The sequence below is a fragment of the Pelodiscus sinensis genome, chromosome 16 (assembly GCF_049634645.1).
Source record: "Pelodiscus sinensis isolate JC-2024 chromosome 16, ASM4963464v1, whole genome shotgun sequence".
NCBI classification, from domain to species: Eukaryota; Metazoa; Chordata; order Testudines; family Trionychidae; genus Pelodiscus; species Pelodiscus sinensis.
The window spans coordinates 34739937-34753290 of NC_134726.1; the positions used below are offsets into that span (position 1 = coordinate 34739937).

At 50.2% G+C, this 13354-nt stretch overlaps 1 protein-coding gene across 4 annotated transcripts in view; it reads right to left on the reverse strand.

The window, feature by feature from the left end:
* Positions 1–13354, reverse strand: part of CACNA1H (calcium voltage-gated channel subunit alpha1 H) — a 572675-nt gene that overhangs the window by 33228 nt on the left and 526093 nt on the right. For 3 of the 4 annotated variants that reach the window (XM_075899793.1, XM_075899790.1, XM_075899794.1), the window contains 2 exons: positions 12340–12473; positions 11224–11312 (listed from right to left, as the gene is read on the reverse strand). In XM_075899793.1, coding sequence (XP_075755908.1) covers positions 11224–11312; positions 12340–12473 — 223 coding nt within the window. The remainder of the gene's footprint in view (positions 1–11223; positions 11313–12339; positions 12474–13354) is intronic. The other variant, XM_075899792.1, reaches the window with a different exon arrangement.

The window sequence follows — 13354 nt, forward strand, 5'->3', positions numbered from 1 at the left end:
GTCTATATCATCTCTGACAGGTGTCTGTCCAACCTGCTCTCAAATATCTCCAGTGATGAAGACTCCATAACCTCCCATAACTTATCCCTGTCATGGGCAGAGGGTTGACTGGTGACTCATAGGGTACATCTAGACTGTGTTGCTCCTTTGGGATACCGGCAGTATCTTGAAAGAGCAACATCGCGTTCCACGAGGGTTAAGGGATTTGTCGGAAAGGCGCCTTATTTTGAAATTTCGATTTAGACTCGGAATAAGCTATACAATTTGCGTAGCGCAAACCGTGTAGCTTATTTCTACAGAAGGGTGTTGTCTAGATGTGCCCCTTCTCAACTCCGCCTAGGATTGTGACCTGAATTCAGCTGTTCTTGGGCCTTCCCCACAAGGTCTTCTAGTGTACGTTCCTCTGGCCTTGTTGGCAGTCACAGAACTCACCTGTAAATGTGACTTAACTAACCTGAATCATAATGCTTATGAAGCCTTGGGAATGGCCTGTCTTTCCTATACAGGGGCTGTCATAAGTTGGCAGATTTTCAATCATTTTTCATGGCTGTGCTGCTGTTATTAAGAAGGGTGCTTAAAAGTGCGCAAAGTGGCACAAAACAAATAAAAGACACAGTCCCTTACTTAACCAGTTCACAATCTAAAGCCAGGCCTACACTATGCAACACATTCGATTTAAGATATGCAGTTCCAACTACAAGAATTGCGTAGCCGGAGTTGATGTACCTTAACTCAAATTTCTTACACACTCCCACTGTGGGAGGGCATTGGAAGAAACTCTCATCAATTTAGCTTACTCCTCGTGGAGTCCCGGGGTCGATGGGGATGCCATCAGAGTTCGATTTAGTAGGTCATTACTAGACCCCCTAATCAAACTCCAAAGACTGATCTCCAGAGCGTTGATCTTCCCCTAAGACCTAATTGGAGACATGCAGTGATCATAGAATCATAGAACACAAGAACTGAAAGGGATCTCGAGAGGTCATCAAGTCCATCCCCTGCCCTCACGGTAGGACCCAGTACCATCTCGACCATCCCTGATAGGTGTCTATCTAACCTGCTCTTAAATATCTCCAGAGATGGAGATTCCACAACCTCCCTAGGCAATTTATTCCAGTGTTTAACCACCCTGACAGGAAGTTTTTCCTAATGTCCAACCTAAACCTCCCTTGCTGCAGTTTAAGCCCATTGCTTCTTTACCAATCCTCAGAGGCCAAGGAGAACAATTTTTCTCCCTCCTTGTGACACCCTTTTAGATACCTGAAGACCGCTATCATGTCCCTTCTCAGTGTTCTCTTTACTAAATTAAACAAGCCCAATTCTTTCAGTCTTCCTACATAGGTCATGTGGGAAACAAAGCTGAGGTAGGGAAGGGGAATAAGTAAAAGGGTTACAAAGCCAAGATCCTGACATAGCCAACTGGTTGTTCCCATCTCGGTGTCCTACCCCTCCACGCACATATCCGTCCGTAGTTTCAGTGACGTGTCAATTGAAAGCTGAATAACAACGTTCCTCACAAACCTCAGAATTGCAGCTTGGAAAAAATCTCCCCGTGACTAACAGCAGTGCAATTAGCCAAGTCATGCTTTGTGGTCACCCGTTTATGAGCCTTGAAGACGACATGTGGGGATATTATCTCCTCAGAAGCAACTGTGAGGCCTGGCTTCGTCACCCCAGCGACACCCGGCTCACAAACGGGGAGAGCCAAGAAATGGCTCAACTCCAGTGGAGACTTGCCAGTAAAAACGGCTTGATCGGGCCATGCAGCCTTCCCGCCGTGCAGAGTTATGCGTGGCTGATGGCTGCCCGTGGCAAGCGATGGATTTTGCAGCTTTCCCCCCGATGCCAGGGTTCGTCTGTGTGCTACACCACGGCGTGGGGTGGGAGAGGGAGCGTCAGTGATCCATTGCCCCAAAGAAGGAACCAGAGACCCATTTCTACAGAGGTGGCAGGGCGGGAGGGAGGGAGGATGGATGCTTGCCAAGGAGGCTGCACCACAGCATTCGAGGAAGACTGTACGTTGCCTGGGGTGAGTCATTTCACCTCTGTAACTGAACGTTCCCTTTGCAGGGAAGTAATTGAGGTCAGTACAGCACGTGGGCGAGGACCGGCACTAGAGAAGGGCTAAGTATGAATCGTTGTTGCTGCTGCGATGAGCAAGGCAGGTGAGAGTGTGTCCAGACATTCTTCTCCTGCAGGCAGGGTCTGGGGTGTCTTCTCTGGGCTCTCGGGGAGGAACAGGATCTCGCAATCCAGCTCATCGTCTAACGACAGCCAGCGAACATCCCCCTGACCGCCAGCGACCTGAGGAAGCTTTGCCGAGGGCGGTTCTGCCCTGCAGTTCTGCACAGGCTCTGTTTATCCGGTGTAGAAAGCAACCAATCTGCGCCCACGGTCGGCAAGTGGGTCACCACTCCTTCGCTGGGGCTCCAGGGGCAACAGGCAGCCCCCGTGGGGAGCAGCCTTCAAAGGGAAGCCCCACGAGGCTGTCGTGGGAGAGCACCTGCCTAAGAAGCAAACAGGTGCAGCCACAGAGCCGATAGATCGGGGGCAGGACAGGCCCGGCCTCCGCAGCAGCCTAGGCCCATTCCCCTAGCTGTCTGCTGGCGGGGGAATGCCTCGGAGACGGACTGCTGGGCATAGAGAGGCTCCCCGGCAAGGTAATTCAGTCTAAATGTGGCCTTTTCAGTGGCTTCCCCAGGCTGGGGCTGCGGGCGTCAGTGCACTGTCCACGGTTCCCCCCGGTTGGTCCGTTCTGCAGCCGGGAAACACGGAGCAGGATGCTGCTGTTCCACAGTCAAGGGAGACCCAAGCATGGCGAGTCTCTGGCAGGCCGCCATATTAACCTCCCTTTGCGTCTCCGACCACTGGGCGCCTTGAAGTAACATGCAAAGGCTCAGCCGCGAGGGGGGAGACTAGCAGAATCACTGGGCACATCCAGCCTGCTGGGAGGATGCCCCAACACCGACTACACGTCACGCCAAGGCGCGGTCTCAGCACGCGTTGAGAGGGATGGGTTGGGGCCTCTCTCCGCTTTGGCTGCTCCCCAGTAGCATGGCCTCAAGGGGCGTCTTTGGGTTCCTGCTACCCTATTTAATCTAGTCAAGTCCCCGTGGGAGCTCAGCACCCGCAGGCTGGGGATCTGGGTTCTGTCCCCAGCCGCCCCACAGACCTTTTCATGACCTTACGCCGGCTGCCTACCTCAGATTCCCCACCCATGTAATGAGGATACAGCTACGTGCTCCCTCACAGGAGGTTTTTTCCTCAACAGGCCCAGCTGTGCCCTGAAGGTGCAGTGCTGCACTGGGAGCCGCGGGGAGGCCCAATGCTTCCCAGGAAGTGCAGAGACCATGTTGAGGTGTCGGCATTTGCTCCTCTGAGCCTGGTGCACCCTGCTGGTGAAGGGATGCTGAAGCTGAGACTCACAGCCGTGTTCTGCTCCTTCAGAGGCCACTGATCTGCTGTAGGAACCTGGTGTGTGTCCAGAGCATTGTCTTATACCTTGTCTATGAGTCTGATCTAAACCCCACTGAAGTCAAAGGGACATTTTAAATAGTCTTCAGTGGGTTTTGGGTTTGGGTCTCAGCCCCTTCTCTGTATCAAACTGGGGCTAATCATTGAATACTAGGACTGGAAGGAATCTCGAGAGGTCATCGAGTCCAGTCCCCTGCCCTCACGGCAGGACCAAGCACCGTCTACACCATCCCTGATGGGCGTTTGTCTAACCTGCTCTTGAATATCTCCAGTGATGGGGATTCCACAACCTCCCTGGGCAATTTATTCCAGTGTTTTACCACCCTGACAGTTAGGAAATTTTTCCTAATGTCCAACCTAACCCTCCCTTGCTGCAGTTTAAGCCCATTGCTTCTTGTCCTGTCCTCAGAGGCCAAGGAGAATAATTATTCTCCTTCCTCCCTGTAACACCTTTGAGATCAGTAATGGCACTTACCTGTTTGGGGGAAGAACTTTGGGAGGCTCAGGTAGAAAGCGCTCCCTTGATCATTATTAATCCACTGACCGCAGAGCGTAGGATGCTAGCTCCTGGCCCCCAGCGCTACGGAACCCACGGTCACGATGCAGAATCAAAAGCAAGCCCCGCAGAGTGTCATGACTGACCTCCCCATCTCTGCCCTCAGTCAGTCGGCTCTGTGAGAGGCATTAATGGAAGACAGGGCCCTCCTCACTCCGGGTCAGCTCCTCCCGAGCCTCTCGCTTCTCTGGTTCCATTATTTCTGCACCGTACCTCAGTATTTTAGGCACCCGGGCAGAACTACACAGGGGCCCAATGGGATGCCTGTCAACAGCAATTCCTCACACAGCTCAGCCTCTGCCAATCCCTTCCAAGGACAAGGGCTCTTGGTCATTTCCTGCCAGCTTCTGCCAGCCAAAGCAGTAACTCCAGACTTAGAGAAATGCTGGGTAATTTATGCTCTGGACAGCGGATGAAATGGACCCATTTGCCAGCCTGCAGAGGGGACACCATCTGTGATAGTTGCAGTCCTAGAGGAAGCTCGAGAGCCGCGGAAGTTTGAATGCTCGGCTTAGCTACATGACTGTTTCGGGGCAGTCCACAGCAGGGCCGGGCTCCCCCAAAGAGCCCCCGTGCATGACCCCACCAATGTCCCTCGGCCTCACTTACATTTTGTCCCCTTGACTTTTCCTCCTCCTTTTTGCTTCCCCCTTTTCTTTCCTTCCAGCTGCGAGCTAAGCACTGAGGTCACCTCGTGCCTATAACCCAACGCTTCTGTTCAGAATGGGTGGCCAATAATTCAGAACAACTCCATTGAATTCTATGGGGCTCCCCACCCACATGGAGTTTTTAATCTCTTCTAGCTCCTGTCATCTGAAGGACTCAACCTCACTACATTTTTGTTCCCCTTCTCTGCACCTTTACAATTGCTGCAAATGTTCAGGGTATGGTAACACTGGACTCTTGTTTAGATTATATAACCGCCTCTAGGCAACACTAGCCATGCCTTTAAAAACTGCATGCGAGCCGCTGCCCTGAAAAGAGTTAAAACTCCCAGCCAGCCGGAAGCCGAAGCCTCTGTCCTTCAGCAGAATAAAGCACAGAACAGGGAGTTCTTCACATTTTTCTTGGCAGAGCCTCTCCGTTGTACGGCATTCCAAACTTTGAAGAGAAGAAGGGGGTATGTTGTCCAATCCTGGGATTAATTAATGTGCATTCCGCAGAAAAAAGGACCCAGATCTTCTAGAGAGATTGGATGAGATTTTGCTCTCTGCCACATCTGTGCAAATCTCGAGTCATTCCAGTGGAGTTAGAGTGCTGTGACTGAGCAGAATTGCACCCACAGCTCACCGACCAGTGGTTTATATGAGAATGGTTATACCGACGGACCCAGATCCCTGGTGTAAGCTGCACTCACTTAGACAATGTGGGTTTTAACACAGCCAAATAAGAACATAAGAATGGCCACACTGGGTCAGACCAATGGTCCATCTAGCCCAGTATCCTGTCTGCCGACAGTGGCCAATGCCAGATGCCCCAAAGGGAGGGAACACAACAGGTAAGCCTCACATGATCCCTCCCCTGTCACTCATTTCCAGACAGAGGCTAGCAACACCATTCCTACCCATCCTGGCCAATAGCCATTGATGGACCTAACCTCCATCAATCGATCTAGCTCTTTTTTGAACCCTGCTGAAGTCCTAGCCTTCACCACATCCTCTGGCAAGGAGTTCCACAGGTTGACTGCACTGAGTGAAGACAAACTTTTGTTTTAAACCTGCTGCCTATTAATTTCATTTGGTGACCCCTCCCCAGTTCTTATATTGTTCTTTTCCTTACTCACTCTTTCCACACCAATGCAAAGCCATACACCTAGGGACAAAGTATGTAGGTCACACTTATTTGTACCCTGGAAAAGTGATTTGGAAAAGGACATGGGTGTCCTGGTAGTTAGCCAATTGAATCGGGGTTCCCAGTGTGATGCTGTAGCTAAGGGGTCCAAAACAATCTTTGCATATGTAATCAGGGGCATATTACAACTGGAGTAAGGCAATGGTATTACCTCTGTGTATGGCATTCGTGACACCGCTACCCGGTGTCCACATTTGAAAAGGGACGTGAAAAAACTGGGAAGGGGTCAGAAAAAAGCTACAAGCACTCGAGGATGGGAGAACTTGGCTCACACAGTGAGAGAGAAGAGAAACTCAATCTATTTAGTTTAGTCAAAAGCAGGTAAAGAGGCGGCTTAACCTGAGTTGCCTGCATAAGGAAGAAATTTCTGACAGAAGCTTGTGAGTTTAGCAGAGAGGAGAGCTAAATGGAGGCAAAAGCTAGATGCATTCAGATGAGAAATAAGAGGCCTATTTTTAACAATGAAGATAATAACTCTCCATGGGAAAAAGTGACCTAAGGGTGTGGAGGGTTTTCCTTTACTTTCAATCTATAAGTCAAGACCAGATATCTTTCGACAAGACTTGCTATAGCGCCAGCAGAAATTATGGGCTTGATACAGAAGTTCTTTGCCTTGGCTTATGCAGAAGATCAGTCTCTGATCTCGATGGAAATCTGGAGCTATGATTAACAATGTCTAGTTAATGAAGTCAGTTTAAGTCACGTTGACCCTAGGGTAACACTGTCATTTGGGGATTCGCGCTAGAATGCCTACGAGCAGAATTTGGCTCTTTATATGTAATAACTGTAAGTCCACTGGAAGGATTCTTCCTCTGCCAATGAGGATAAGTCAATTTTTTTTAAACTCTCCTCCACTGTATGATTCGCTCATTCTGCATTTTTAAAAATCCCCTCTTCTCCAAGGAAGCTCATGGCGCAATGGGGCAAAGATCGATAATGTCTTTGCGGTGACTCTGGCCAGGTCACTAGATAGCTTTATTGATTGGTCAGCCAAGCTGTGAAATTGGAAAATGCAGGTTCTTCACCAAAAGAGAGATGATGCCTTAGGTAAAACCATCACAAAACAGACAGTCGGGGGACAGAGCCACGCCACGGAGTTGGAACTGAATTTGAACCTCCAGAAGGTTTGCGGTGGATGGATCCATTACGAATACAGTGGCCGTAATGGGACACTATCTTATTAAGGTCTTTCCCCTGACCACTGGTTCTTTGCCTAACTTTTCCTAGACTGATACTTTAAGAGTAGGGCATGATGGCATACTTTTCAGACTTAAAGGCAGACTGCTGTCATTAGCTGCTCAGTCTGGCAGTTCTAGTAGAGGGGTAAGGTATTGTACGATTGTAGCAGGGTTTCTCTTCCCTGTTCCCTTATTCGGACATGCATTCATATTTATGAACTGGGATTAAGGACTTCTGCACACGTGGACTCCATGCATGTGAATCTTGACGACGCCACATCACTGTGGGACAGCTACAAAATGTGGATTCAAAGGCCAACATTTCCAGAGCTCAGGGGTGCTTTGTTCTGCAGGTGTAGATCAATTTCCTCTCGCTTGGGAAGTAATACAAATGAATAGGAAACGGATGAAAATTGGCCTCGGAAGAGGAAAATAAATCTTCTGTAATGCCAGCATCTGGGAATGGATTGTAATTAGGACTGAAAGACAGATGTTTTCAAAAGCTGCTGCAGCAGCAGCTGTACAAATGGAATTTCCCTCTCTCGTCCTTTTACAAGCAGGCTCAAAAGAGTTATGCACATAAGAACGGCCATGTCAGGTCGGACCAAAAGGCCATCTAGCCCAGAATCTCGTTTTTTGGCGGTGGCCACACAGACAGCAATTCCAGAGCCCAGGTTAGAAAAGTCACCGGGCCACCCCGCATGCACAAGCCACACCTGTGCAGACACAGTCGGCTTGACAGGCCGTGCTGTACCTGTGCTGGCTGCTGCCCAGCGAGCTGCTGGCTGTACTGCCGGGTGCATGCTTCTGGCTCACACAGACCCTGCCTGGCTGCCTTCGTTGCTGACAGCACTGCCTGGGAGCCCTGAAGCTCACCCTGGAAATTTAAAAGGGACAGAGGTTGCCAGCTACCACGGCTGTGGTGGCGGCCGGGAGGGCCACAGGGCCCTTTTAAATTCCCCAGGCCACTGGGCAATTGCCTCCTCCAACCCCTTCTTTCCCCCTAGTGGGCCTGGACGCCACTGTAAGTGGTGCAACATTTTGGGGTTGGGGATGGGAGAAAGATTTCCCAAGTCATATCCTTCCTTTCCCCAACTTTTTACTTTAATGGCAGATGGCAGTTTTATCAGCCCAAGATTTGCTTGGAATATCCTCAGAGATTTCACATTAGCAGAAAATTTGCTTTGTGTGTCACAAGCAAAAACCAAACAAAAACCACAAAACCAACCAACCAAACAAAACCCCCGTGTCAAAACCCCCTCTAGTTTTAAAAAAAATGTTCTGTAATCACAAGGCTTTCAAAAGAAAAAGAATAGACCCAAAGAAATTGCTTTCTTGTAACGCCAAGAAAGCTGGGGTCGGGTTTGTAAATTCCAGCTTCTTCTCGGCTAAAGCCCTGTGATTGAAAGCAAAGTCTGAATACCGAAGTGCAATTGGCTTAGATGAAAAACATCTTTCGAGGCAGTGAAGGATGAACAAAGCTTTCCAAGAAAAAGAAACGCCTCCTGGTTTTCAGTTTAGATTGGAGAGACAATGGGTTTGTCCATATGGGGAACGACGCCGTACAATTATACCTTTACAGCCATCCCAGAACAATTAAATCTCAATAGCTATTTTCGTACAACTCCTGTGTAGACACACTTATTCTGGAAAGCAACATGCATATAGGGCAAGGGTGGGTAGGATACCTCTCATGGGCCAGGCTACCGGATTGGCCCATGGACACCCTGCCGGGACTCTCAGGCACGCAGCAGTCGCTGTTTTAAATGCAAGGCTCTTCCATGTGCCTCTCTGCTCTGGAGGGAGGGGAAGGCTTTGTGTGATCTCTCTGCCCCCAGCCCAATCCTCAGCTTCTATTGGCCAGAAACAACAGGCCAATAGGAACTGACCTCAGCCAATCTCTCATTTCCTATTGGCTGAAAACAATGAGCCAATAGGAGCAGAGAGATTGGCCTGGGGAACGGGGGCAGCTCCAGTCTCTCCCCTTGCTGGAGCCTGCAATTTGAGAGCCACATGCAGTTTTAAGTAGTCTGGTGCTGCAGAAGACAGAAAGCCCAGCCTGCCTTGGGGATGCTGCAGGGCTGCTGGCCGGGTGATGCTTAGATAAGCGCCTCCCAGCCAGAGCCTGACTCTGACACCCCTGCCCCTCCCACAGGTCACCTCCAAACCCCAGGTCACAAGTCCCTCCCAGACCTGGTAACCCCTCCTTCCCAGAATCCTCTCCTGCACCCATACACCCTCCCAGGCCCTATACCCTAATCCCCTGACCCAGGCTGCAACCCCCTTCTTCCCCTAAACTCCCTTTCGGACCTCACACCGTCTCCTGCACGCTGGTCCCTTACCCTCTGTGCCCTTCTGCACCTTCTAGACCCCACACCTCCTCCACAGAAAAGTGTAGCCGTTGACCACTTTCCAAAATCTTGATGTGCCCCCCCACAAGCAAAAATGATTGTCCCCCCCCCACCGATATAGGGCGGTATGCCAGAGTAGCTACGGTGGTATTATTACACTGGTATAGTTCCACTGGTAAATTTCCCTGTGTAGACAAGCCCTAACAAAGTTGTAGAAGTTACCCAAGCCCCAGCTCTCCTCAGGCCTGCATCAAAACTTAATGCCTGTAACCAAATGGGCGCAAGATTCTGTCATTCTGATTTGGGAACACAGGAAACCCACTTGGCTCTGGTGTAAATTAGAGCACAAGACAAGAGGAAATCCTGCTTTCCTCTCCAGTAGTGGCAGATTGCAAACCCAGGCATTCAAAAATCAGGAGCCCAGGTGACTGACAAAAAAAAAAAAAAAGATTGTCTTAAAAATAACGAAATTAAAAAAAACAACCATATACCAAAATGTTAGTTTCTTTTCATTTGCCTATTGGGTTTTGACCTTTTGGGGAACACACTTTCAAACTTTCCTTTACAGTCAAGAGAACTAGAAACCTGCATTTTTAAAAATGAACGCCAAGATTCTCCCATACAGGAACCGGGAATTTTAAGGAAATCTTCACATGTTGACAGCCAATCTAGTACACATCTAAAGCCCTTTAATTCCAATGCTTTCACCAGCAGGTTCCTCAGTCTACCCCAATCTTTCTTAGTCCTGGTCTATACTAAAGGGGAAGGTTGACTTAAGACACACAACTCCAGTTACGTTAATTACGTAATTGGAGTTGACTTACCTTAAATCGAGTTTTCACCCTGTCCACACAACGGGAGGTTGACGGGAGCAAACGCTCCTGTCGACTTCTCTTACTCCTCATGAGGAGCAGGAGTACCAGCAACAACAGGGCGCCTTCTCAATTTGATTTAGCAAGTCATTACTAGACCCACTAATTCAAACCCTGGAAGATCGATGGGCAGCATCGATTTTCCACATAGTGTAGACGAGCCCTTATTCTTTTCAAATTGTTTCCCTTTATTCCAATTCAAAAGCTTCTGTGACCCTCTCCATTTACAACAGAAATAAGAGTAAGCCGTATTTCAATGATAACGATGCTAAGTCTATATAATTATTGAGGTATGCCTCTTGAGAGGTTGGCAGAACACTTGATCTTCCAGGATGTGAAGGTATGGAGAGTGGGGCAGTGAGCTGTGGGTGGGGGTGGCCTTTGCAGACACAAAAGGCCAGAGCTCCTATCATAATCGCAACATCTGACCTCACACATAGTGAAGATTTTGGCTGCTCTGTAGTTATTACGGAAATTGTATTTTCTTTGGTATAGAATTGCAATGAAATGTTCAGCCCCTTGTGCCCGACTGGGAGGTTGTGACGCATTGGCGAAGAAGCATTCGTCTGCCCTTTACCACCCCATCCTGTGTTCTATAAGAATGTTGCTCACAAAGGATGAGGGGTAGGTTTTGCTCTTCGACCTGCACAGCTGACCTCCTCTCCAACACTTGGCTTCTCTCGTCATGCCCAGAACTCCTGGGGATTCCATGCACACGCGAGGCTAGAAAATTGGGGAACGCGCTCTGACCCATAGCCCCACAGGGCAGAATGTTTGCTTGCCGTTCTCCGGAGAACCACACGCGTCAATGGAGGATATATAAAAAACATCACCAGGACCAGCGTTTCCCGGTCCCATCCAGCGCAGCACAAAAACTAACTGCACAAGAGGAATCAAACTCTTCTGTCCCTGTTCGCCTTGGATCAAGCCCTCGGACTTACCTGGGGTAGCGCCTGCACCACCGTGTCCAAGAGAGCTCGCATCCCGGTGGCCATTTTGAGCAGTTTCAGTACTACAACAAGAAGCAGAGCTGAGACATTTTTTTACATAAACAACGCAAACCTATTCCAGGGAGAAGAGAGGAACAGACCCTGTGGGGTGAAATCTCCTCTCTAGCCTCTTCACTAATGTCAGACTCCACATGTGCACCCATGAAGAAGGAAGAGCGGGCCCTACGTTTATAAATAAGGCATGCAGGGACAGGGATCTAAGGGTCACGTATACACCCCTCTGTGGCAAGTACCACACAATGGGGAAACTTCTGGGCCTACTCTCTCCTGTCCTTTCCGAGGTGAACGGGAGTAGCCAGTAATCTTCAAAGTCAATTCTCCTCCTTGTCCCACTGTAGCGGATGGCTAGGGAAGGTGCCTGCCTCCCCGAGTCATGATCCTCCCCCTCTAAGGAGAATGCCAGCATGGGGGAAATCCTACCAGTCCTTGCTCTTGCGTGCTCCCCCTGCAGATCTGTTCCCACAACAGCTCTAGGACTCTGGGTTTGGATTAGAGAGGGTCCATGAAACATGGGGCACATTGGGTTTTGACTCAAAACCCTGCAGCCCGGCACCATCCCTAGGTCTGAATCAAACTCAAATGACCCAGACAGGAAACAATGGGGCAAATTCAGGGGCACCCACAGTGTTGGCAAGGTGTGTGGTGGGGCCAACTCCAGCTCCTAGAAGGGGCAGGGCTGAGGTGGAAGGGGAGAGGCCAGATGCAGCCAGTCCTGAGTGCCACCCAGAGTGCACCTCGGCATGCCCCAGGCAGCCCTCTGTGCCGCCCAGAGCGCGGTGCGACTCCCCAGTCCTTAGTACTGCCCGGAGCACACAGGGTGGTGCTCTGGCGGCAATTTAAAGGGCCCAGGGCTCCAGCCACCGCTGGACAGCAGCTGGGAGCCCTGGACTCCTTTGAATTGCCGGGTCCTGGGGCAATTGCCATCTTTGCCCCTCCTCCCATTGGTGGTCCTGGCTGAATTAATCTCTGATGCCACCCCACTGGCTCTGTGGAACCACCCTGGGGACCAGGCTCCACCATCATAGAGGCTGGAAAGGCAGGCTCTACCTCTTGCTATGCGCAGCACCCGCATGATGCGTATGATGGTGGGGTTAATGGGGAGCGCGGCATTCATTTCAATCTCCTCCAGCGTGATCCCCATGATCGAGAGCAGAACGATGGCCAAGTCCAGCTGGTTCCATCTAGCAGGGCCCAGGCGGGAAAGACACACACGCAAAAACAGCAGACTTCAAAGGCACGTCACGGACACAGTTGCTGGGATGATGCCCTGGGACAGTGGCAATGTATTCTACAGGCCTGGGGCCAAGGCCAGCACCCAACCCCTCTCAGATCCAGGGCTGAGGGGACAGACCCTCCACGGGGGCTAATCAGCAAAGCACCATTTGCGTCAACTGATTTACTCCTGCTCAGGCTTTGGCCCGAAGTTTAGAGAGGGAAGTTGGAACCGTGCTAGGCTACGCTGTTCCTGCCACCCCGACTGTCCCCGGAAACAGAACCACATGCATCTTAGAAACTCAGATGCGTTGGTGCTGAAAGATGGCAAGCTACTTTCCTAAGGACCTCCCCTGATAAGTCGGCTGGCTCCCGGCAGCCTAGAACCACCTCTCAGCCATCTGGAGGAAGAGGGGCACAAGCTGCTCCCAGGACTAAACAGATCAGGATCTGCCTTATCTGTGTCCAGTGGAGCATGAAATAAGGCTCTCTGGCATATCTGGGCCTTCGGCAGGTCTCCAAATCATAGCCCGCTGTCACATTGGCTTGTATTTGGCCAAGCGAGCAGGAAAATGTGAAATGTGCTTCTGGCTTTTGGCCGTCAGAAGGCAACACTGCTGAGAGCTTTGGGCTTTGCCCATTGCTGATGGGTTTGCTTGGCTAGCACCCTGCAGGTAGCCCATGGACTAGTCTAGATTGGAAAGGGCATCAGTTCTGCAGGAAACAGTGTTGTCCGGTGACGAAGAAGAGTCTTTTCCAGGCCCATATTAAGAGAAGTGGCTTCCTCATTATCTCATAACTAAGCAGTGGAAAATTCTTTGGTGGAATCAATGAACAGGGCTATGAACAC